Source organism: Chenopodium album, chromosome 9 (assembly GCF_948465745.1).
Source record: "Chenopodium album chromosome 9, dcCheAlbu1.1, whole genome shotgun sequence".
Taxonomy (NCBI): Eukaryota; Viridiplantae; Streptophyta; class Magnoliopsida; order Caryophyllales; family Amaranthaceae; genus Chenopodium; species Chenopodium album.
In genome coordinates this window covers 63,574,640-63,601,492 of record NC_137842.1, presented here as the reverse complement: position 1 = coordinate 63,601,492, position 26,853 = coordinate 63,574,640, and the positions used below count along the sequence as shown (strand labels likewise).

At 34.8% G+C, this 26,853-nt stretch overlaps 2 protein-coding genes, 1 long non-coding RNA gene and 1 other non-coding gene across 8 annotated transcripts; 1 reads left to right on the top strand and 3 right to left on the bottom strand.

Moving 5' to 3' along the window:
• On the bottom strand, window positions 1–3,742 carry LOC145558720 (cytochrome c oxidase subunit 5b-1, mitochondrial-like). Of its 2 annotated transcripts, none has more exons than XM_081620039.1 (6): window positions 3,365–3,742; window positions 3,186–3,262; window positions 3,030–3,080; window positions 1,167–1,233; window positions 955–1,034; window positions 1–278 (listed from the first exon to the last, which is right to left on the bottom strand). In XM_081620039.1, exons 1-6 carry the CDS (start codon window positions 3,528–3,530, stop codon window positions 201–203), a joined length of 519 nt encoding a protein of 172 aa, XP_081476165.1. In that variant the 5' UTR covers window positions 3,531–3,742; the 3' UTR covers window positions 1–200. The 2 variants fall into 2 exon arrangements, with proteins under 2 accessions (XP_081476165.1, XP_081476164.1); XM_081620038.1 differs by having other exon boundaries at window positions 3,186–3,265; window positions 3,365–3,738.
• A 1,438-nt stretch (window positions 3,743–5,180) lies between these two features.
• Window positions 5,181–12,258, bottom strand: LOC145560114 ((6-4)DNA photolyase-like). The gene is made up of 14 exons (XM_081621375.1): window positions 11,814–12,258; window positions 10,952–11,023; window positions 10,694–10,774; window positions 10,303–10,482; window positions 10,139–10,210; window positions 8,935–9,021; window positions 8,700–8,798; window positions 8,542–8,625; window positions 7,747–7,833; window positions 7,548–7,619; window positions 7,328–7,441; window positions 6,873–6,960; window positions 6,696–6,791; window positions 5,181–5,695 (listed from the first exon to the last, which is right to left on the bottom strand). The coding sequence occupies exons 1-14, from the start codon at window positions 12,213–12,215 to the stop codon at window positions 5,508–5,510; spliced, it is 1,722 nt and encodes a 573-aa protein (XP_081477501.1). The 5' UTR covers window positions 12,216–12,258; the 3' UTR covers window positions 5,181–5,507.
• A 2,750-nt stretch (window positions 12,259–15,008) lies between these two features.
• Window positions 15,009–15,080, bottom strand: TRNAH-GUG (transfer RNA histidin (anticodon GUG)). Its single transcript has one exon. It is a non-coding gene; the product is annotated as a tRNA-His (tRNA).
• Window positions 15,081–15,141: 61 nt separating this feature from the next.
• Window positions 15,142–26,627, top strand: LOC145560112 (uncharacterized). Of its 4 annotated transcripts, none has more exons than XR_014093089.1 (6): window positions 15,142–15,238; window positions 21,962–22,019; window positions 22,522–22,571; window positions 24,845–24,991; window positions 25,746–25,856; window positions 26,539–26,610. It is a non-coding gene; the product is annotated as an uncharacterized LOC145560112 (long non-coding RNA). The 4 variants fall into 4 exon arrangements; XR_014093088.1 differs by having other exon boundaries at window positions 15,149–15,238; window positions 25,768–25,856; window positions 26,535–26,627; XR_014093086.1 differs by having other exon boundaries at window positions 15,149–15,238; window positions 26,535–26,627.
• Window positions 26,628–26,853: the final 226 nt, after the last annotated feature.

Below are 26,853 nucleotides of genomic sequence, written 5' to 3'. Positions count from 1 at the left end.
TAAAGAAACAACTTTTTCGTATTTATCTCAAAAATAGAGCAGCGGGCTAAATTGTTACCAACAAGCATCCGTCTAAGGTACCATCAAAAAAACAAACAAGCTTTTTCGCTTTTCAATTGGAAAGCAGCAGCAGAAGTTTCACAGAACTTGTCTCATTGTCTCACCAGATCTTATTACGTCACTAAAATCGTAAACTACAATCAATGGTGGTGGTGGTGGTGTTCGCCTTCTTCCTCATCATGCCCTTCAGGGTCACCGCCATTGCCAACAACTTCCAACTGCAATAGATTAACCAATTAATAAGCATTTCTAATAAAACCAACATTATAGACAAAAACATTGAAGAATGTAAAGGATGAGAATAAATAGCCAAACTGCGTGAATATATCCTTAAATCAGAAGAAAAAGAAAAACAATGTTCTCATCACCCATAACCCTAATTTGCTAAAAGCAAGAATGTAAAGTATGAGAATATGTCCAATCTCATCAAAGACTAGTTGTTGGAAGGACATTATCTAGCTTTATTTATATAATTCTACCCCTTAAAAAACATGTAAATGAATTTGGCACTTAAAAATGGGTTACAGTATGCAATTAATTTTGAATTTGAAAATGCAATTTGGTGGCACACTGGTACTGTTCTTCAAAGAACCAGATAACTACTATCAGCTTCCAGACCAAATCAAGAAAATATGCAGAAAATTCAAAGTAGCTGATTCAATCTAAAATGTGGCTAATATTACTCACTTGTCAAAAATAATAATCATTTTAACAAATATTTTAGATTATGCATTATCTAATTTTTTCTGTACAAAAGTAGAGAAAGTACATGTCAAGTCCAGTTTGAGATGCGTATGATTCACAGACAAAGCACCGAATTTCCAGTATAGATTCTCCACATCATAGTTGACAAAGTTATTATGACAAGGATCTACATGATAGTATGGCACTAACCTGGAAGTATTGTGTGCAGACTGGACACTCATATGGCTTGTCTTTCTCGAGCCAAAACCAGACAACATCATGTTCATCCTCTGGGAAAAGAAGGGTTAAACAGATTTAAAGGGTTTTACTACATGTCAGCAACAGCAAAATAATATTTAGGAACTAATAAAATGGAGATGAGATTGTATCTAGAAGAGGACATAAAAAGACTTAATACTGACCTCCTTCACCACCAGGACATCCAACAATTCTTTTGTCAAAGACAGACTTAACAATAGCTGGGTTTTCCTGAATTCATATATAGCAATTCAAAGTTAGCACAAAATTTAAAAAACGTGTAGATCATCTCCATATACTGATGGGACGTGAAGAAAATTTCAAGCTATATAAATTTTAACAACATAGTTGACAGACCAACATATTAACTATAAATTTTTAGTCAGTTTAAAATTTTAAGGAAGTACAGTACTTCGTAAATGATAGCAAGCTTGACATTTTAAAAAGAGTTTACAAAAGAAGCCATCTAAATCAATTAATCAACATCATGCTCTTTGGAATTTTAATATCAAAATACCATTAATTTGAAAATGAATAGATCATATAATAACCATCTTATTGAAATTGAGCATAGATTTTTTTTTTTTTCCCTACTACAGGTTACTTCATTTGCATTATAAAGTCCAACAGGAGAATAAAAAGATATTGAAAATAAATAAAGCAATATTGAAATATTGGAAGAATACTGAAGACAAAGAGCACATTATAGTAAACAGGACTATAAAGACCAAAAAATATTTAACCTCCTGGGATGTTCTACTCATTACAGTATAATCAACGCAAATAGAGAACAAATTCTAAAGTTAATCAATGTAGACTTTGAAACTGAGCTGCCATTTTGGGGTTCCCTGACTAAAGACAGTTTAGAAGCACTGATATTAGATTAGGGACTTTGGGGTAAGTTATTAACAGGAAAAAAAGAAAAGAAAAAAAAAACACAAAGCTTTTGGGTTTATAAAAAAATTGAAGCAGACAAGCTTGAAGGGTGAATATCAAGGCTTTAAGGAAATTAAAGTTTTGATAAAAATCATAAAAATTAATGCCGGTCTAAGAGAATAAACTAAAGCACCGAAATTTAGCATCACATTAAAATGAAAGATGAAGAGTCTCAAGACTAGAAAATACAAGAAAACCCTAATCATAATGTTCAAAAGTAATACGCTCTGATTTCATTATATTACACAACTACATGATAAAATTATTGTACCTGATTTCAGGAGATTAAAACAAGAAAGAAATATGAAGGCATGAGAAGACAGCATACCAATCAAGTCCTTTGCAGTCTACACTCTAAACATTACATATTTTCATCGCACTGGGATACATAGCATCATGACGACTACTTGTAACTAAGTAAGAGATACCATACACGAAAAAATTTCATCACACGCATAAATTAGAAAGGCAACCACCTTACAAAAAGGACCATCAAACAATCCTCAATGCAGGCATCCCTTGCATTGGTCAATATACAATCAGTATTACAGCAGCAATTTTAAAAACCAACTTACCAGGGTTGATTAAAGTAATTGGATTGGGTACACCCAAGGGCCTAGGCTACTTTGTATGGAATACAGGTATTAGTAAGTGTCTAACAGCTCAGGAAAGTGAAATTTTCATGTTCTTCCAAATAACGCGTCATAACTCATAAGACAAAGGTCCATACTCATATCTACATGTCAAATACCCATTTCAAATAGTCGAGGTGAAATGAAGAGTCCCTGAGTAACATAGGGTGTTATAACCCTTTCTCTAATTGAAACAACCCAAACAAAATGAATGATTGCCCATTTCACTCACTCCCTCCCTTCCTATATTCCTAGATAGTGTCAAATTACAGCAAATTTCAAGCAATTCTTAAATACGACAATGAATACAACCTTAAAACAATTCCACATTTGACAATCACATTAAATTATCAGCAATACCCATCACAATTAACAAATAAAATATCGCCAATATCCATCACAATAAATAAGTATCAAATCATCAAATGCAAGCAAAAGCAAAATCCAAAAAAAACTAACCTTGGTGCCGAAAGGACCTGAAGGGTGATTAATCTCCAGAATATCCTTCCCCTAAGAAAAATCATCACAAATAATTCAATAAAAATTGAAAATTTTCATAATCTCCCAAAATTAATGCAACAATCATTCATTCAATAATGATAAAAAAGTAAAAACCTGGAGCTCAGCTTCAAGCTCTTCACGCTCATGACCAGTAGCAATGGGCATTACATCTTCAACCTTAGTCTTTGAAACTTCTACACCACCACAAAAACAATCCAATCAATTTAAAATATTAAAAAAATCAACAACAATAGATCTGAATCAAACCCTAGAAAAAGGGGGAAAACAATTACCGGCTTCAGCGGAGAAATGGCGACGAGAGAGAAGAAATGAGGAGGATCGAACAGCGGAGGTAGCAGCAGGAAGACGATGAGAAAGAGAAGAAAATGAAGGTTTAACAATGGCGGAAGAAGAAGAAGAAAGGGATTTGAGGTGAGAGAAAACAAGTCTTCGCCACATGATTGATTGATTGAATTGTGTTCTGGATCTTAGGTCACGCCCTAATGGTTGAAGATGATGAATCGATGAATTGATCTGGAAATTGAATTGGGGGAAATTGGTGAATTTTCTCTCTCTTAGTTTGGGTAGAAATGAGAAGAGAAAATGGGTGTGGAGGAAGGGAGGGCGGCTGTTTCCTTGGGGTTGGGCTGGGTGGGGCTAGATTTGGGTTGCAGTGGTTTGAGTAGACTTTCCAATTTTTTCGGAATTTCTATGCTCGGTTTGGTAGGTAGTAATAAATACGGTTTACGTATGGTGTGGAGTCGAGTAATGAATTTCAAGTGTATGAGTAATGTAATTATTGTCATGGCGTTATTAACTTTTTAATTATGAATTACAAAGTAGTGTATATGTGCGGTCGTGCTAATACACGTGATATGATTATCGGATTAAATTTCAATTATATGACATTTTTAAATAAAATGTAATCACTATGATCCTATTTAATTGTACAACATTTATCTTTGCTAATAATTTAAGGAGAACTAGTGGATAGTATAGCAAAAGTGATATAGCAAAAGTGATAATTAGGGTTTGTTCGCATATACTTAATTCAGTTCAGTTCTGCTCTTAATTTCCCTCTCTCATAAAATATTCATTTTAGCTCGGTTCAATTCAATTCAGTTCAGCTCCAATCAATTCATTTCAACTTAGTTCAGTAAATGTAAACTGACCCTTATTGTGCAAATGGTATTTACGGGGGTACTACATAGTTTGTAAGAAAGAGAAACAAAAAAAAAAGGTGCAATTAGGGTTTGAATCAATAAAATAACAATGATCAATGTTACAAGATTGTAAGTATGTAGCAAAAACATTTGAAAAGACAAGCGTTTAAAAACAATTGAAAAAGATAGGTGTTGCAATTATTTAATAATTTAAGGAGAACTAGTGGATAGTAATGTAAGTATTTAAAAACGATTTAAAAGACAAGGGTTGCAAGTATTTAGAAACCGACGGAATACTAGATATCACTACTAGTTTTCCACCTTCATCAACCGACTCACAATTTTACTTCGTGGCACATGCAATAATACAATGTGAGTTGTCAAGTTGATATTTTGAAAATATTTTTATCAATGTTGTTAATTTGTAATCAAAAGACATAGAGTGATTAACCCCGCAAGCACCCCCCGGCTCAGGGGGACCAGAAAAGGCCCTTCGTTTTCCCCCCTTCGTCGGCCCTTGCCGCCTTCCTTAACAAGCCCTCGAGCCTCCTTTTCGCTGTGTTCCTCATAGAAGCCGCCGGGTTGACCCCGAAGGCCGAATTCTATGGTAGAGAATGCTGTAATAATAATTGGGCCATGAGAGACCTTTTTAAGTATTGCAAAAGAAAGGGCCTGCTGATAGAGCACTATCCATGTTGATTATGGAAGTTATACGACCAGTTGTGATTGAAGTGGTTATAGATGTTTTAAGGAGGATAATTGCACCATGTGAATGATGGGGAATCTTTCTACAAATGACCAAGAATGAAATTCCTCTATAAGAAAGACTTTTTGTACACATACTATCTCCATTTGCCAACAAGAATTATTGAGGTTACAGGATTCATTAGGGTACCAAAGCAAACAAAAGTTGGTGCCAACCAAAGAACATGAAAAAACTTAGGAGTATCACTAGGAAATAAAAAAACACGAGTTGTAAGTTAACCTTATGTAGCATTCCGTAGTAAATGTTACATGTCTATGGCTCTAACTTTCTAAGAGTCAGGCAATCGAGTTGTAAGTTAAACCCGTAGTAAATGTTACATTGTCTTTGACCTTCTAAAAGTCCTACAGAGGAACCGGGAACGGCTAATACTTACATTTTTATATCAGATGAAAAGACTACAGAAGTACAGATCACAACTTACTACAAACTTCCACTTGATGTTAGAATAAATATGCACTACTATACTAATCAAGATCATCAGCCTAGGTACGGATCAAGATATTAGTGTTAATCAGTAATCAACTTCTGCTTTTGCTTTTTAGCAGCAGGTTTCTGAGTCTCCTGATCTTCCTCTAATTTCCGTCTCAACTTAACTAAATCATCTTCACTGACAGAACCATTTGACTGACGATTCAATGCATATGCTTCAGCTAACTTCCGTTTGCATTCTTTGCTTGCAGTATCATGGGAAACCACTGGTAGGGAAAAGCAGAAATTATAAGCCACAAGAGAATTGTATTCAAGGAAGACAAACTCATACAAAAGGGGTCACTTATAAATGTGAACAGTCCATGATAGCTTATAGCTAGAACAGTAAGGCAAACAAAGCATATAGAATTATAGAGGCATAAGAAAAACAAGCTCATAAACAAATTTTTTTTAATGCTCCCAAGAACAAGAACAAAAAATAAGGGAAGAATACAATCTTGAATCTGCCATGATCATATCATAAAGGGAGGGTGGAGGGGACTATACTTTTAAAAAAATTCGCTAAATCTGTCCATAAATATACACATATAGCCATTTACCAGGAAATACAAATGACATCTTAATGCCACTCTTATCATAGCCTCCTAATGGCCATCCATACACATTTAACATTGCCCACATTATTTTTCATCATATTGCCAACCACATCTGCTAAATGCCTTTCCATAATCCAAAACTGTTTAAAAATCAAACCAAAAGTCAATCTGACATACTTGATACAACTTAAGATTCAATCTGTATACTATTTCCAAAAGAAAGGACAGCTGAACTAGAAAATGATGCAAACATCCAAACTATAGTCCAAACAATTGTCCTTGCAAAAGAAAATCATAAAGCAATTTTTTCGTATTATGGAAAAAAATTATCATATTTTTAATGTTGAAATTAACTTCTTTACTTTGCTTTCATGTCAATATTTAGCGCAATAAAACATTCATTATAATATCCACTAATACTTATGCAAATAAAGTGAGCATATCATGTGCTCCATGCCATAAGCCAGGAAAAAAACTTCTGAAGATGGCAATTTCTGGGTATGAACAGCGATAAGTAAAAATGCTTGCTCAAGTGAAATGCTAACTTGACTTCTGGTAAACTGATTTAATTAAACGGTTCAGCCAACTCAAACGACTCAGAAGAAAAAAGAGCAAATGAATTTGCATGTCAACTCAATGAATGTCTTTAGGAGAACGTCAGTTCACTTACCAGGACTTGGATAATCTTTCCCAATTATGCATTTAGCCTTCACTTGGACGCTCTTGGGAGCTGTCCATGGTTCATAAATGTACTGTTTTGGCATATCTGATCATTGAAATGACTCACCATTCATTAGCTTCAAAAAAAAAAAGAAAATATCAGGCGATGTTAATAAACTCAACATACCTTTCAATACAGGGAGAAAATGCCTAATAAAATCGCCATTTGGGTCATGTTTCTTCCCGAATGAAATTGGTGAGTAAATTCTGTGATACTGCTCAGAGAAAACAAGACATAATGATTTGTCCCAGTCACATACTTTGTAAAAGCAGCATAACTATGACAATTGATTAGCACCTAGATTTTAATTTCACTTACAGCAACAAGCTAACAAGATATCCTTAAATTATAAGTAAAAAAGAATTTATGATGGTGTCTGCAGCATAGGTGCAAAAAAATAAGCAATTAAACAAGCAATGCAGTTGGCAGGAGCAAAAAAGCCATCCTACAAATTTGTATCCATAGCCACTCTATATATGCCCAAGTGAAGATCGGTACTTCTTTTGATATTCAATGTTGGCAGTCTTGACACTTAATAAAATCAGTAAATACAATATTCAACATGAAAATATTGAGCATACCTCGTAAAAAAATGAGGAACAAGAAAGCCAGAGCCAATTTCCATTGTTTATTGACCAATCTGAATCAATCAATAACCTCTCAAATACATCACGGCCTTTCTCCCAGTGGATAAACTGTTTATAGAAAGAATTAATTCTTCCGATTAGAATGTTTAATACACAGGAACGAAAAAGAAAAAAGAAAAAAAAAAAAAAGAATTTGAAAGCTTTTAAGTCCCACCAAATCACCACGGGTAAGGAAGCATGCAACACAATGCCGTGCAAGATGGTGCATCCAACCCCATTTATGAAGCTGCAGGACATTGACAAAAAAAAATATTATGGAAGCAAGGCACATAAACTCTTTAAAGACCATATATCAACATCAAATAAGTAGCCTGTATTAAATCCCAAAAGAAGATAAAAAGTAAGATAAGTGCCTGTGTCATGATGGCATCAATCCAAGGATACCCAGTCCTTCCATCTCTCCAAGCAGCGAGCAGCTCACTATCTTCATTCCAAGGGATCTATGTCATGAAGCAGAACAAGTTCTTTCATAACTAAGCAAAGATGCAATTGCATGTGAGTATAACAGATAAATCTAAGAGGAGGTTCAATCTGAGAAATAAAAGTAAAGACGAAAACATCACTGACACCACTTACCATTGGAACTCATGTTGGCAACAAAATTTCATAGCAACAAGACCAAGTACAATTAATTTTAAGATTCTCATGGTAGGTATAAGAAAGAATGATAAATACAGATAAATTCTTCATTTCTGATAGCTAAACAAGTCCCAGTATGCTACTAATCTTCAAACATAACCTATGCAGCCAATGACTATTACTAGACAAAATAAACAAGAGATATGCCAAGAAGGCTGTGATAGATAGAAGGGGAGGGTAGACAAAATATGTCTGTGGAAAAACGCTAAAGCAACCCCCTGACCCCAAAATAGAAATGATTACACAAAAGGGAAAGTAACAGAACGTCATAGAGCAAGAAACTGATACATACTGAGGAAAAAGTATGACAATGCTTAATGTTCAAGTTTGTGTTTCCAAAATAAATAATGTTACTGAAATGTTGAAGTAATTCACGAGAAAGTATGGCATAACAACTCATAAGAAGAAAAGCTATTACTTTGTATTACTCAGTCTAAGATGTGACATTGAATATAGAAAGGCAAGCAGTCAAAGAAAGCAATTAATATAAGATGCACCATGTAACATACCTGCTTACAAATTCGGTTACCCTTCATCCGATCAATATTGGGAGTGCCAAAAGATGCTGTATAGAAAAAGTCCCGCCACAACAACTGCAGATTTTGAACTACGTTTTACTAGAGTAATTAAACTGAAAGCAATTTTAGCCACAAATTCAGAAACTGACCTGTCCAAGAAGAGAAACAGGTGGGGATGTATGTTGCTTGACACTGTTGTATACTTCTTGAATACATTTATAAAAGTACCTGGATGATATACAGCCAAACTGCACAAGATAAATTTAGAGAAATTTTAGAAGTGCTTTTAGAGTTTAAAGTCTTAGCCAGTCTTTCAGACTTGACCACCACAACCAACAAGCACACATGATAAAAGGTTGATGCAACTCCTAGTTCACCACTTACTTTCAAATATGGTGACAGAACAGTAGTTGCAGGCTTAAGAAAAGAAGAGGGATTCCCTTTTGGCTTCTCAAACTTTGCCACCCACGCCTGCAGCAATGGAAAGACAAAGTAAATTTGGAAAGCATAATAATTACATATAATCTAAAAAACTATTCACAAATGTGGGAAAGAAACCTAAACACGGTACAAGCATTCCACGTCAATCATGGCAGGGGGAAAAAACAAACAAATCTAAAAAACACTAAAACAGAAGTCAAGTGACTCTATTTGAAATCAAGTACGTCAAAGCTGCAAATTTAGAATTGCTCAAGGGAGATATACTATTTCCATTCGAATAAATCTTCGTGACAAAAGCACAATGATGTCAGGAAAAATCACAGGGCAGTGGGTTGAGATTTCAGATAATTATAATAAGAAACAGAAAAACTAGATGTTTCTACTTTCCAGATCTGTGGAGAGGTAGCACATAACAGCAGTTGAGCAAAAATATACTAATTCCAGATAAATTTCTTTTACACAAAGTCACAAACTATTATTTCAAGTCAATTTACTAAACCTCACATTTTTACATCAAAACAATCTCTCATGAATCATGATATTTTGAAAAATAAAATGTACCAATATGTAGAAGATTTAAGTTCAAGACGGTATCAACCACTATGTTACCCCATTGGTCATTATCATCGTTTGTACAGCTGCTATACATATTGACTTATATATTCACATATAACAAAACTTAAAAGTGCAGACTTATATTACTAAACAAGCAGACACTCTAATTTCTAGTAAAAATTAACAAGATAAGATGCTACAAGTATTGTTTAAAGCATAATCTAGAAAACAAGCATGTTCAGATGTTCTCAAACCCTTGAATTCTTCTACAAGGCAGGACATAATCTATGCAAAATGCAAATTCTGCAATCCCAATTCCTTTTTTTTTTTTTTTTTTTTCTTATTCAATATTTATGCTAGTTTTAGTACATTCTCATACAACAATCCCAAAAGGAATGCTGAGAAAACCATTAGCATTAGTTCGAATGAGAGTATGAGACTCTCAGAGATAACTCCAAGCCTGCAGAAATAAGGATTAAACGGAACCATCCATCCAAGGAAAGCACACATCAAAGGAAAGCACACATCAAAAGAACGCAACTGAACTCCACTCTACAAAATTACTACAAATGGTAGCACCATACATTCATACCTTATCATCAAGTGATTGCTTCAACCTCTTTAGTGCTTCAGATTCACCACCTTTAAATGGAGAAAATTCATGCTGCAAAACTACTTTACTTTTTTTAGCAAATATGCTCAACAAAATATTAAAAGCAAAAGCTCCTTAACAGTTGGCAGTGTCAGATTTCATACCTGTCCAACGTTTAGATAGCCAAGTTCTTCCATTGTGGGAACATTTGAAATTTGCAAATCACCTATATCCCCAGGAGGAGGAATCGATGATGGTCCAGTTGAAACTGGAGAAGAGGCCCAAGAGGGTTGACCAGCAACCTTCAGAAATGACTGGTATGTAAGAGGTGGCTTGCCCCCATTCTGTTGAAACGTAATGTAAACAGAAAGCCAATTCAAGGTATTAGTCAACAGAATAGAGGGAGCTTAAATTTTGCACATGCATTATTCCATATATCTTTGTTCAACCTTTGTAAAACAGAATTACAACATCAGAGAGCATATATCTTGCAACACCATTACAGCACATGTTCCAATATTAAGCAATTCGGGAGTCAAAAGAAAATCAAATTACCTTAGCTATAACCGCTCTAGGATCAAACAGTGTATGACTCACAGGAGAGAAAACTTCGATACCTTCTTGAGATGCATATTTCTGCGAATTTCAATCTAGTAGTCAGAAGAACAATTAGCTGAACACAACAAAATGCAAAACATGGAAACAGAAACAGGTCTATAATCAAATGCAGACAACAGTAGGGGAGATGTATCGTGTTCCTAGCAATATAGAGATAATGGAATGGAGAAAGAAACAAGCTCAACACAACAATACCTCGACTCTAGCACTCAAATCTTGATAATATGGATCAGTATCATATTCAAAGCAAAGCTTCTTTATGTTCCACTGCATAAAATCCACAAAGAAGAAAAAAAACACACATGATCATAATAGTGTGAGATCAATGCAAAACTTCAATTGTGCTTCTCTATATAAGACCAATGTACAACTTGTTCCATGATTCATTCAAAACAAACTCAAATAAGCTTCAATATGAAATAGCTTCATTACATACGAAGTATTAATTATCTTGCTCATGAATCACATATACCAATCAAATTATGATAAACGGGCCTGGGCCGCACCGGCCAAGAGTGTAACTTTCTCATTTCTTTTACACTTAATGTGGGACAACCGCAAAACACTTTCACTCGCATATGGCTTTGCTCATTGCTCAACAAATTAACCTATCTACTTATTTTTGAAACATGATCATCCATACGACCATACATACATTCACAATTTCCTTAAAAGGAATGTTCAACATTCAATATTTAGTGCAAAAGTCAAAAACTTGAACCAAAGCAAGTACTAATAATTTAAAATTAGTTAGTAACCAACTGATTAAACCAATGTTCATCTTTTCCCTCCAAACAAACCCCTTTAAAAATGTTTTAGTACATACAAGTATACTTTGACAATACTACACAACTAAAAGTACAAACCAACATTATATCTAACGTACTAGGAGTTCCCGTATCCAAATGTTCTTTTTTTCCTTACTTTTCTTACGGAGTACTTAAAAAAAACTCCGTACCCTTGATCAGATGTACGCAACCTTATCCTTATGTCGAACAAATAGCAAGTGCAACTACACAAATACATAAAATTTCACAATCACTAAATGATAATATACCTGTTTTAAGCAATGAATCAAGATATCACCCGGTTCACCCTTAAAAACCAACAACCTAGACCCAATCTTGTTAAGACTACAATCCAAGTCCAACAAACTCTCAAGCAAAAACTTAATCCGGTTCACCCCAGCCCTAGACGAACCGGGTGAAAAAGCATCCGGGTCAGGCTCCATATAATGCGGGTCAATCACAAAAACCGGGTACACAAAATCCGACCCATTAGCAGCATGTTCTAAAGCCGGGTTGTCGTGAATTCGGAGCCCTTTTCTGAACCAGATTAAAGAGGAATTACCCGAATCCGCCATTTTTGGAAGAATTGAGGAAGTTATTGAAATTGGGGGTTTGAAAATGGGAGAGAGGAAGAAGAGGTGGTTTGAGGAGAGAGAAAGGGGAAGGCGCATTTGGGGAAGTTATTAAATTTGGCGCCTTTGAGAGATTATGGTTGCATTTGGTTTGGGGTTAGGTCTAATGTGCATTTGTTAGGAGGTTGTAATGTTGGATGGTTGGTTTGGGGATGCACCACGTCGTGCCACTCTATATCACTAGCCGAGCCCTAGACATAAACCCTTTGTTTTTTTTATAAGAAAGAAAGAAATACAAATGTTAAGAAAGCTTTCATGTTTCATCAATCATCAATACTTACTACAAAGTACGTACTAAAATAATCACCAGGATTATCCAGAAGTATGTCACGTTTACATTAAAAAATTTCCTGTCAATTTTTTTTTTTAAAATAAACAATAAGATAATTAATAATAAAAAAAGATTTTACCGCCTAAATAATACGCAATAGAACAATATAAACTTTAAATAAATAATATTAAATGTATACAAAATCTATAAACAAATAATTATTTTTTCTGTGAATATTCGAGCGTTGTTCGGGCAAAAAACTAGTTTAAGAATACAACATAATTTGTCGGAATTAAAAAAAATAAATGATAGAATAATGCTAATTAAGTGAAGTGATTGAGAGGTCTAACTCTAACACAACATGTAGATTGATTTGATTTTTGAAAAAGATTGGACTAACGTAAGGTGATTAAGTACTTGTTAAACGTCATCCATAAACAATTGAATCTTTCATATATTTTTTGATACTGGCCTTGTGAAATTGTATGAAGCAGTATCAAGATTGAGCTTAAGAATACCAAGGGGTGGAGCCGTGGAGATGGGACGGTAGGGGCTTAGAGATCACAACGAATAATTGATTAAAATATGAAGTTGCCCACTATGGAAATTTAGAGACACTTTACGGGTCGTTTGGTTCGCATATGGGAATCGAAATGGAATGAACAAAGGGAATACAGAATGGAATGAAACCCTTATATGCAGTATGTTGTTTGTTATCAAAAAACAAAGGGAATGATCACCACCACCACCACACAACCCCATATTTCTTCACTTTTCCAGCCACCACGCAGTCACCCCACCGCCCATCCACCACCTCGACAGAACTCTTCGGCCCTCGACGCACCTCCTCCATACCTCCCATCCTAAAAAAACTTCCACCACCTGCGCAAAACCCTAGAAACCACTCTCCCTCCACTTATAATCGTCGGTCGACCCTCCCACTAGCTGCTAGGGTTTTGAGGGTGGTGGGAGGGTCGGGCGACAATTTTAAGTGGAGGAAGAGTGGTTTCTAGGGTTTTGCGTGGGTGGTTTAAGGTTTTTGGGGAGGGGAGATGTTTTCGAGGGGAGAGGTGGGACAGGTTCCGACAAGAGGTGAGGGAGGTGCGACGGTTCCGATGAGAAGTTGGGGACGTGCGGTTGGGAAGGTGCTGCGAGGCCGGTGAGGTGGATGAGTGAGTTCCGACAAGTAGAATGGTGGTGGGTATGGTAGCTAAAGGAAGGGAATGGAAAAGTCTTGGGGTGGAGAATCAAAGTAGACTAATTTTGGGTAAACTCAAAATTTTAAATGGGTAAAGAGAATGATATTAGTTCATTCCCATTCCCTTTGATTATTAACCCCAACCAAACGGCCCCTTAGTACCTTTAGAAAGCCTATTTTTAATCCCAACTATCACTTTTGTTAAAAAAAAAAAATTACTCCTCCTATGATCGACTCTACAATTGTTTCAAGTTCAAGCAAATGTTATTGTTATAACGAATGTGAGAAAGAACAAATATCGAATTTAATTAACAAGAAAAATAGACCCAAATTTACGTGGTTCACCAACAATGCGTTGGCTACGTCCAAGGTAGGTGGGAGTAACAATTTTACTAATCTTGGGGAAAAAAAAATACAAATTCAGAACAGATTTGAGACCAATTACAGAAAACAGATTGAGTGTCTCTCAAATGTTATCTCTTTCAGAACTCACAGATGAGAAATACACAAAAGACTCTCAGATTTCTGAATAATCAGTCAACTTAACTGATTCGGGTAGGAGTTACCCTAAGGGGTATATATAGAGCTCTCCAAAACAGAAACTTATTTGGGCCAAAGCCCAATTAATAACCACACGGACCAAAATCACACAACCGTGTACCTTGACCCACACAACCATGTGGCATGTCTTGTAGTAGCAGTACTACACGACCATGTACCATGAGCCACATGGTCGCGTATATTGAAGAGTACATAATAATACTGACTACATGATCGTGTACAATGGACTACATGAATGTGTACCTACTCAGTCACCAATTCAAGGCATATTTCGCAACAGTTATACTTTTATATGTGATCTATTGAAAGTACGATCTAGAATGGATCCCTCATTTCAGTCATTAGGGCAATTGTAATATGACATACTCATTTAATTTCATTTCATTAAGGCTAAAAGGGTCATTTTATGTCCTATATGTATTCCTCCTTATAACACCCCGGTCAGTATTAAATTAAATTAGAGGGATATATAAGAGCCATTTTTTATCCCTATATATCCCCCCTTTCCCTCCACAATCCCTAACCCTCTAAACAATCAACAAATTTCTCAAATATTGTACGTCTATACCTCTCTATATCTCTACTTCCTACCCCTCTCCTTTGTCCTTTCAAACAAACCAGGATTATTGTTATTGTAGAGGATGTGTAGGGTACAAATGAGAATTTTGTTTGAACGCTTTACAACGTTATTGTAGAAGATGTGTAGGGTACAAATGAGAATTTTGTTTTAACGCTTTACAATGTTTAGCATTGTGACAAACTGACAACAATATATCTAAAAAAAATCCCAAAAAAACTTTATTGTGGCTGCTGGGATTCGAGCCCAGGTCTCCACGGCCACAACGTGGAATTCTAACCACTAAACTACAGCCACATTTTTGTTAAATAGTTCCCATAAAATAAAATTATAGTTATTAAAATTTTTATTTTACCGCCTATTAAGGATTTAAGTCGACCGATGATAAATTCCAGAAAATTTCGAAGAATTAAAAAAAAAAAAGTTGGCAAACAATCGGTGATCAAAATGCTTAGGTACGATTCTTCTTGTTTATCTTAATTTTAATTTTCTGCATTTCAATTTTATAGTGTTCTAGTCATAATTTGCCCTAATTTGATTCGATATCTGTAATAATTTGTAATCCGTAATTGTAATTTAGTTGCTTAAAATTAATTTTGATTTTGCTGCTATCAATCTATTACTAGTATGTAATTGCATTGTAAAATGAATTGAGGATTAGTTATAAGAGCTGTTGATGATTTTTCTATTTAAAATTGATTGATTTGATTCTGAGTAAATATGCTGAATATTGATATGATCGAATTTTAGTTTTGATTTAGAGTATTGAGGATACGAAGATTGTCAAGAATTATGATTCGTTTGGTATGGGAAATTGTTTAGAAATTACTAGTCTTTGTGGATATGTAACCCTAATCAAGTTTAGAGTTCAAAGATTTTCTGTCATTTGTGTGAATTTTGTAAGGAAAAGAAGCTTATACTTCCTGAGATCCTTCTATCCTGAACTTCTATTCGCACTCGAAATAGGCACGTTGATTGATGGTTAGACGTAGAGTGAAATATTGAAATTGATGGTAAATTATAGAGTGATAAATTGGAAGTGTGTAAACTGGGAAAATGGAAGTTTCGAGTTCTTTTTGGGACTGGTAAAGTGGAATGGGTGTTGATTACATTTTGGGATTGGGGGAGGGGTGGGTAGTTTAATCGGAATGAAGGTTCGAGTCTTGAGAGCTTTATGTGATGAAGTTATGTATTTTGTTGGCAGAATGTATGTGGTGCAATAGCAGGAGCATTCCTCTTTATGTGATGAAATTTCCACTGGCAAATTTAGTAGAGTTTTAAAATCAGTTTTTTAGAGACAGTTGTGAGGCACTTATCAAATCATTGACTATAATGTTGAGTTGGTTTGTATGCAGCTTTATTAGAAAGGCAATTATTGTCACATGATTATAAAGCTATGTACTTCACATCGTCTGGATATTACAAATCATGAATGCTATGTCTATGATTAATGATTATATGAATCTAGTGTACCCTTTTTTTTGGTTTGCTTTTGATACATGGTACTTTCATAGTTGATTTACTCTGGAATGAGAAGCAACTAAATTACAATTTTGGAGAATGGGTTAGGTTAAGCTTTTATTCAATTTCACTCTGGAAGGATGAGCATTCGTAGTAAGTTAGAGAGTACGTCCTCTCATTATAGTTAAGGCCTTGTGAGCTTGTTATGTTTTTGTCATAGTAGGAATTGTTTTGTGAAATTGTGATGTCTGATGATCAACATGCTTCAGGACATTCATCTTGGTTGTTGCATCAGGAACATTCTATCTGTTAAGTGTAACAACCTAAGCCTTACTACTCAGTTGTTCATCTTTAATCCATAAACTGTGCATATGTGGAGCTATAGCCAATAAGAAGATGTTAGAATTTAGTTTAGAACTCAGAGTTTGCTGGAGATTTAAGACCTAACATTTACTGTGACAGTTCTAACAAAATCAACATTCTTTCACTGACGAATTCACATGTCATTCCATTGTTTATATTTAATTCTCTCTTTTTCTCTCTATATTTTGAATGGTGAGGAATGCAGATATCAGAGATGTCCCACTACAATGCCAATGTAACTTATGATTTTGCATGAGGGGGAGGGGGTGTATGGTTCAAATCTGAATTTACACTCATCTTAAATAATAGTTCACATTTTCAGGCTGTGAAAAGGGCTTAAAAAGGTATGGGAATCAGGTGTATGAAATGGTGGCTTTCCATAACTATGAATTGAGGTTCTAAGTTTCTTTGTGCTACATAATTGGAGGTATGGAGCTGAATGGTTATCGATTGGGTTGTTATTATGCTTGAAAAGAAAGAGATTTCTGAATCTTTAGTGAATATAAAGCTGAGTAACAGTTCCAATGCTTCTTCAGTGAATATGAAGCTAAGTAACAGTTCTAATGCTTCTTTTTGAAGGCATTATTAAAAGACTCAGTGGACTTTCCCTCATTATAGTTGCAGGTTTTGTCTCATGCAGTTTTCTTAGGCTTAAAGACCTATTTCTGCCTGGCTGATCCTAGCTCTTTGCATTGACTTTATGCCAAAAAGAGGGTTTATTTTTCAGAGTGGGTTGAATATTGATTGATGGTGTGACTGTAGTCTGTAGGTTCTTTAGGTATAGGGCATGAGGTCATGCTAACCTGTAACACTGAGTTTGTGGGTGTAGTAGTGTACTGGATTCTCTATCTTTGGAAGGAAGGATCTTTTAGGTGCATGTCATTCTGATAACTACACTTTTAGGACTGTAGATGGTGGGATCTAGAGTTTATGTATCAGGATTCAGGAGTGTCCACCATAGCCTGACTATCGTGCTGTTGATTTATGGATATTCTGACTGCCAAGGGTGGCTAATTTTGCTGACTTGTTTATGTAAATGCATTATGGATCCAAGTATTTTTGTGATCGCATTGAAGAAGTTTATTGTTTGACGACCTGTTATAGATTGGATATGCAGAAAAAATAGAGATGAAAAAGAAGAGATTTGAAGGATTGTATTTGATGAAATTAAATAAAAAAATAGAGCATACAATCTCAGCTTAATTGGCTTCCATGCTTACACTAAGAATAGGAAGAAAAAAAAACCTTCTCATCAATATACTCCCCACCCCCCCCCCCCAAAAAAAAAAAGAAAAAAGAAAAAAGAAAAAAAGAAACTCATCTATGATGGACTAGCTCCCCTCTTCTTGTTGCTCAAGCTACCCCTAACTGAGTCATAATAAATATTCCTATTGTGCCTTTCTTCTATGCCCAATGCCTTACAGAATCCCACAAAAACATTGTCTTCTATTGATTGCAATGAAGAAGTCTAATTTTAGACAGAGCCGCTTCTTGTACCTGACAATCTGACATGTCAATGATTTCAGTTAGATCGAGGGACTTGTTTTCTTGAATTGGGACATTTAAAGATATTACTCTCTGAGCAGTTAGAGGATATCTGATAACAAATGTTATTTAGGTTAGATTGTGGCTGATGACATAGCTTCTGATGGTGATTTACTGTTGTCTATACTTTACACTTGTTTTCTCATGGGGTTCAGACTTTTTTGATGATGGTTCAGGAACTATGGAGATCATGCTAGAGATCACTAATCTTTATTGCTTTTTCTATTTTCATAATCTGAGAAACATGAAGCAGGACTTGTCAAATTATTTTGGTTACAATATTTGAAGAGAGAGTATGATGGTGCTAACTGGATTCCTACTTTTTTAGTGATTTTTGTTTGTTAGGCTCGAAGCAGATATTCCCATATATCTAGCTTACATTTTTGAAGGGATATGTATGATATTTATTTTACTTTATAAGCTTATCATGGGCTGACAACTACAACATTATCAGAGGCTTAGAGCCATAAGCTCAATGATAGAGTCGGCTACATGAACCAAAATTTTATCTGTCAACCAAGATACTCTCCCTCCATGCCTTTCTATCTAGTGCTATGTGTTCCTGTAAGCCCAATTCTTTCATATTGCTCCTAACTCACTCTATCCAAGTCATATATGGCTGATTATTGGAGATGAAGTTTGTAGGATATGTTTTTTTAAACATTTGTTGATCAAGGAACTTATTTTATCTCAAAAATGTATGACGTTATTAACTGCTATAAGCTGTAACTGCACCATGAATTGTTTGAAAGAGCCAAGAGGCTTATTATTTTAAGGTAGACTATCATAAACATCCCTCAATGGATAGCCTGTCGTGCTCAATTGTTAATGAGAACTTTTCTATTCATTTTAATTTTCTAACGGTGAGACAGCTTAGATCAGTTAATAAGACAATTTCGATAGTGACGTTTTCTTCAAATGAAAAAAGATATGGGCCTGGCTTAGAGAAATAGTTACCTCAGAAGAGGGTTTTGCTACTATATTTAATGAATGATTGACTTTCAGCATCCTGTTTTGTTATTGAATTGGCGATTAGAAGTTATAAAGTGCATGCATATAGTTACATTTTTGCTTTCATAATGGAAGTCAGGATCTTTTAGTCTTTATCTGTATGTTTTGAAACTTTTATGGGCTATTTTATGGTGGCCAAAAAGGAAATGCTTAATTTGTAGATAAGTTTTGGTAAGTTGCCGTTTTAGGCATCCCAATAGGCTTATTCATCTTGATAGATGCTGAGGGGCCAAAAGAGTTTTCTCATTTGTTTGCTGAGCTTGTGAACAGTAACTTGTCTTATATTCAGCATGCTTTTTTAAAAGTATTTGGAATAAGTTCCAATAACAATGACATTTATTTATTTTTAAAAGCAAGGGCAATAGTAGGGATGCAGATCTTGCATCTAAAATTTGTGTATGACTCACAGGAAGTAGAAGTGAACATAGCCTATGTATGTTGAGCTAGCCGGCCTGTTTGAAGTAAAGGAAAGCTGTTGGTCCTTGACTCTGTAGCATAGATAGGATAATTAATGTGAAGGTATAAAACTACAAATGTGATTTTTAGAGTTGAGTGAATGCTATGATTTTATCTGCCAATTCATGTTTCCTCTGGGTTTTCAGTGGGCATAAAAATGTTTGGTGAAGTAAGTTAATTATGCCATTTAGCTGTATAATAAGGCTGTTTGAGCTTAATCTCTGGGTGTTAGCCGAGCTTTAAGCCTTTATCCACTGAACCAAATTCTTACTTTCATGTAGAATGTTGGTAACAGTGGTATGCTCCAGTATTCAATTTCTCATAATTTTATGAACGTTCCAATGTACTCAATTGATTTTTGGTCCTTTTTATAGAAAGAGTCTTTCTTATAAGGTGAATTCTTGTCTTTTCTACATTACAGAAGTTTCTAGTTCGTATTGATTTTTTTAATGAGAAAATTTAGGCTTACTTGGACGTCTGGACTTGAATTCTTGGGTAAATGCAATCACACTAAATGGTATCATATGAAGTTTTATATTCTCCTACTGTGTATGGCTTTAGTAACACTGCTTATATATTAGTTATCCCAGTTTTTTTTCCTAGTCTTTACCCTTGTTTTATGCTTGCTGGCTGTGTTCATTTTGATGAAAGTTGAGAAATTTTGCTCAAGAGTGCCAATGAACCCAAAGGTTTAAACCAGCCTTAGTGCTCACAGAAGTTTGTTTTTACACATTCTCTGGCATGAGGTGCCTAAACCTTAAAGCCTTATCCCTTTTTATTGTTCCTCTTGAGTCAGGAAATGGATTACAAGTACAAAGAAAATTAAGGAATTGGGGATACCTTGGGAGAAAGAAATAGAAATAACTTAAGAAAGCATGTATTCAGAATAAATGGATGAGGTTTGGAAATTTATTTGCATTGCTACCTGGTTTCTTTTTTTGCAACTCTGGTTAATGTTCTTTCAAGTTAATGATCTGTGCTATCATTTGCCAGTCTTTCATTGGCCTTCTATCTTTACTCTATGTAGTTGCTGCATCTTTTACCCAAAGGTAACTGATTCTGATGCAATTTTACAGGAACCCCATGCTATTAAAGTCTACCGAAGTTTAGATGTATGTTGCCTGACATAAATGAGTAAAGAGACATCATTTGGAGCTTTCTAACCCAAATAATGAGGAACATATCTAGTTATGACATGTATATGTTTAGGCAGTAAATTCTTCAGCAAATTCTTTTAACTGACACTAGGAACTGGAAGATTTTCTAGCTTTGATTTAGGCACGGCATAGATCCTTTAAACTTCGTGTGGCTTTGTGAACCAAACTAAACTTTTTTCGTATTGGGCTGCACCTATTTTGTTTTACACAACTTTGTGGGCAAACTAGTTCATCACTTTTTAACAGCTTCAATTGCCTGTTATACTTTTCAACAGCTTTAACTCTAGGGATGAGATGAAGAATTTTATGCTTATGCTTCTGGTTGCAGAATCATGAGTCATTGCCTATGATGTTTGATGTCTGGAATTGTTTGGTTTGGTGTTAAATTGTACATATGAATTTGACTAACATTCTCCCAATCCTCTTCTTATTAATTGGAGTGTTTTCTTGTATGAAGCATCTCACCTTCATCAAATAACTCCGAAATAGATGAGTATCACATATTATGTCGCACACTGAGTAATTATGTGACGGGGGTTATGGCATTGGTGAACCATGTGATAACACCCATTTATCAGATAGAAATATGGCATTGGTCACATGAGAGAGAGATTCCCTTTAAATTGCTAGCAACTGGCAAGCAAAGAAGAAGACAAATGAAATGTGCATCTGATTTAGAGACCAGGAAGCCATATAGGAATTATTTTCTTGTTGTTTAGTTGAGTTTTGACACTCTCTTAGAAAACTTTTGGGCAAATTATTGTATAATATTATCAGATAACATGACAATCCTTGGTGAAGCAAAAAAGTATTGGCACATTTGTTTATAAAAGAAGACTTGGGGACCTATTAAGGTATTACTATATTAATTCTAAGGTTTAAACAATTATATTTGTTCTGGTTGGTAGTTGAAATGTCTGTTAGAACTGTTGCTGCTGTTCCAATATTTGCTGCTCTGCACTGGAGTTCATAATTCTTTGCTTGTTCATGTTTGGTATTATACTGTAATGATTGGGTCTAAAGGAGATACCCCTATATATAATTTTTTAACCAATATGATTATATGAGTAATATATATGCTTGGCCACGCGTACGTGCAGAGATCATGTATTTTTTTATTGTATATTTGTAACTTGTTAATTATGCTTTTTTTAATAGTCTAATGTTTTTTTTAGTTGTTTACAGCTAATCATGGTGATATTGACATGGAAACATCTTGTACAATGCTGTGATCTTAATGGAAGTAAGTTTCAAGCACTAAGGTTTCTTATACATAAGTTCACTGATAAAAATCCAAAGTCTTGTTTTTTATTTCTTAGAAAAGATACATTATCATTTTGAAATAAATTAGCAGCTAGTAGCCTAGTACCAGCCCCTCTGAGATTGGTGCTGCTATACAGATTAAAAAACAGGTGACAGCCAATCATAGGAAGAGAATTAGAAAAGCCCGACAAAGTGGCTTAAATTAAGGTTAGACAAAGCCAGTTAAATTGCTTTGGCCATAGGTTACCAAAGGAGACAATGTTTCTTAAAGTATTAAGATTTAAGCGGAAAGGTCATCTACAGCCATGGATTTAAGGGATTTACTAGGGATTTGTGGATGTGTCTAATTGGTAAATGAGCTGGTGAGCTGGATAGCTCCGAGAAGAATGTACGATATTTTACTTTTTTTTTCATTTTTAAAATCAAGGGCTGTTTTGTCTTTTATTTGTTTTCTAACAATATGATCTCTTTTGTTTTTGCAGGAGCTACTAGAAGTGTTCGTTTTCTTCTGGACTTTCAAGTAACATAAGAGGTTACATTCCTGTTCCTAACATTTAATGTATGCCGTATGCGTGTTTTTGGTGGACTCGGTTAAACATGTTAATTCCTGCACAAATACGCAAAGGAAAACTCAAAAGCAAGTTTTAGGCTTTTGTCTTTTTAGGAATATCAGTTGTATTGAGATGTTTTATTTGGGATTCGGCAGAGGGACTGGTGGAACAAGTTTAAAAACAGATTATATATTAGAAGCAATCTACTGACCCAGTACAATCAACTAAAGTACATCATATTAAAGGATCCTGATGAGTTGATGCCTTCTATGTCAACTGTTGGTGATGGATTTGGTGGGCTAGTTCAATAGAGTGAATTTAAAATGCACATTTTCATACATGATGCTAAACACGAATGTGAGGCAATAATAGATTGAGCAGTTATCAATGTAAGAAGATAAAGGAAACAGATAACTTCTAAATGCTATTAGTCGGGTTTCGTAGAAGTGATTTGTGGTTGAAAGGAAATTATTTAAATTGAATGATGTTAATGTTTGCTTTGCCAAGTTCATTGCATGAGTATACCTACTGTCATGTCAGAAGAATAAGAAGGTGCTTTGGTTAGAAGATTAGGATAGTGCTTTGGAGTTTGGAATCCAGCTGAAAGCTGGCATATGCTAAGATCTTGGTTGATGTTTTAGCTTAGGTTACATGACATTTAATGTAAAATCATCTGAAAAGATATTGGCAAACAAAGGGATAAGAACTTAAGAAGACACTGCTGAATTTATTTTTTTGACACACTTTAACTTTGATGGCTTATGTAGATTTGTCATAGGTTGATGTCTTTGATAGTGCCTCTTTGGTACAAAAGCAACTGTTTTTAATACCTACTCAGTAACTTTTTCCTCCCAAATATGTAGTTTACTTGATTCTTTATTAGCTATTCAGATCAAAGCTACAGACATGTTTGCCTTTTTTTTTTTTTATAAAGACATGAAACTAAACAGCAGAACCAAATAGGCATTTACTATTACCACTTACTAGTAATTGTTAATGATAACTTAATGGTCACTCATACAGTGTCTCAGTGCTACGGAAAGTTCAGAAGATGCACGTTTCTTGCTTAATCGACGTTCATTATTACATCCTTAAAAATGGTAGACCATTGTAGGCTAGGTGTTAAGATAAAGATGTATGAAGCTAGGATTTTGGTTAAGAAATTAAATAAGTAGGTATTAGGAGCTAATTAGGCATGATGCTTCTTTTTTCTTTAAATGTATAAAATTTCACAATCTCTTTACAAGTAGGACAGAGAGTAGATCTCCTAGCCACATGCCTTTTGGGGACCATCAATTAGTAATCAGTTCTAACAGCTTCGAAGGACAATAGAATAATCAATAAAGAAGAAACCTCGTGGTCCCATGAGGGCATATAGTTGGTAGATTTGGCTATCTTGCCAGGTAATGTTAAGTTCACTGTGGAAACAGAAAGATGGAAGAACTGGATGATTGAAGTCATTTATATTCAGCTTCCTCCATTTGGTCTCAATGGGTAATGTTTGTTGATTGCAGATTCACTGGGTAGTACCTCCTTTGATGGGTCTGTATGGATATTGAGTCAGCTCTAGGCTGTAGTTTGTAGTACAAGGGCCATGTAAACTGGTATACTGCAGTTAGAGTTGCTGGGTGGTCCTTAGCAACGCATTATTACGAGCAACGGAAATGGGATACAATATAGTGCAAACTCATTGCTTAGGTCGGATGTGGGGTGTAAAATGTAAATGTATTGGTTCTGGTAATTTGTAGGTCGGGTTAATGAGGTTGAAAATTCATGTTCAATTGTTCATAACCCAAATTTTTTTATTTCTAAGCTTCTAGCTAGCGCAATCTGTTGGTGCTGCTTTTTAAATATTTGTTTAGAAGACCTATCAAAGTTTGCAGCTATGATAATATATGCAAATTTCCAAATATAAACTTGTGACTGTGAATGCATTATGAAAATGCACTTTAAGATAAGCTAATTAATGAGTCATTAATTATAAAATGAAACATTGATAGACTTAATGTCATTCTATTGATTGTTAACACCTCAAGACAAATATGAGAAAGAAAACTGTCTTAAAAGTCATGTTAACTACATGTCAAATGATTATAACATACATATGTGACACTCTCTGTCTTTTACAAACAGGTTAGTCCTAAAGTCCTGACCAAAAAGGTCTTCATCTAATTCTGGTTGTTAATTTGTCATATTTCGCTTCAGCTCAATTGGCATTTAATGATTTGATATTAGCTGACTGAAGAAATTGCAGGTTGTTTAGGTTTGGATAGTTTTGGATTACAAGTTAAAAATGCTGTCCCTATCTCAAAATTCAGCTTGATATTCAATTGGATCAATTTTAGACATGTAAAGTATGTGCGTTCACATCGGTATGCTCCAGATTGCTCCTTGCTAGAAGGTAATCATCTACATGCTTGATGTAATATATGATTAAAAATGCTTTAAAAGTAGGGAAAGGTGTTCCAGCTTTCGAAAGAAACTTCACAGTTTTTATAGTGTAACTGTTTCTCTGCTTTATCTTCATCGGATTAAGGGAATTAAGAATGGCATGGTTGTATCAAAAGCTCCACTCTCCGGCATACACCACGGGTATTTCCACTGTTAAAATCGGTATATGTGCTTATCTAGTGCATTATTATACTTAACATATTGTAGTTCCAACTAATAATAAGCAAGGGGGACAAATAACACTTTGCTATTTTGAAGCTCTAGATCATTGTCTTGAATTGTACAATATGGAAACCCTGGCATTTTTGCTCCAAATTTTGGGGTCTCGTTTAACTAGCTGAACCTACCCCTTTGTATTGTGCTCTGTGTCATTTTGTTTATTTACTGCTCATTTATCAATATATGCATTTTGATTACTGTAATTCCCTTTGTTTATTTATGCTTTATGTCGAAATTGTTATTTTATCTTTCAAGAAATTCTTTCCTGTTTGTTATTGATGTTGATTCTAAACCTGGCAATTACTGTACGTTACTGCTAATTGTCATGCCTTGGAATCATAGTACCTGTATTTTCTACTTTCTTTGTGCTACAACTTTCTGATTAACTTACTTGTCGCTTGTCCTCGAATCACTTATATTGTCATGTATCCCAACTTAATATATGACTCTGATGTTTAGTCCTATTCTTATTAATCCCAATTCAGGATGTTCACTGGAATTCTTCAGGTACACGATGATCAGTTAAAACGTTTTGCAGCCGGAAGACTAATATTCAATACAGTAGTTGCATCACGTCTACTGGCATTGCTTGAAAGGTAATTGGTTGTGCCACATATATGACATCCTTATGTACACATACGCGTGGTTGATAGAACATTTTGCTGATGATACCCTCTATTTCAGGATTATCTTTCTTAATAACTTGCCAAATTTTGTCTGTGGTTCACATTGATAATTCCCTGAATAGTACTTAAATTATGAGTTTAAATATGAATAATGTGACATCATGTGCTCTTTTGACTAACTGAATTCCTTAATATTACTATATTTTCAGACATTATCAGATAACAATAGCTGTGCCTCCTCTTTTGTCATCCATCCTAACAATAAAAATGTGAAACCTACTTTCTTTCTCATGAAATTAATATTTATATACCAATGTTTCATCCTTTTACCAAGATTCATGCCCCTTGCATACATTTTGAAGACACCAATTTGCAACCCCTTTGCTCATTGTAAAGTCAATACCTATTTTTTTCCCTGTACATTTTGAAGCATCCGAGTTGTTTTCGACGTCGCGTTCCGAAAACAGTATTTGATGATGATTAGTTGCTACCCACACACCCCCCTTGATCCTCCTCTAATAATTTTCCTGTGCTTATATTTATTTAATTGCATCTTGTTAATAATTTTAATGACAAGCTTAAATTAGTTTATCTGATCATCTGGCATGATAAGCTGTCCTCATTACTGATGTTCCCCTTTGTGTGCAGTTAGGCTTTCCGCGTTGTTGATATCAGCTTCTTCCTAGCTCCTACTACTGTACTACTGTCTACATTATTATTATTATTATTATTATTATTATTATTATTATTATTATTATTATTATTATTATTATTATTATTATTATTATTATTATTATTTGTCAATTCTATTATTCCTTTGCCTTGACAGCGATGTATTATTGTGACATTCTAATGTATGTCACCATGATAAGCGTTGACATTTTTACTATTTTTTTGGGGGGAAATATCATATCCTTTTAATAAAATGGATTTTGAGAGTTGTGTTCAAATTTGTTTATCTTCTTTG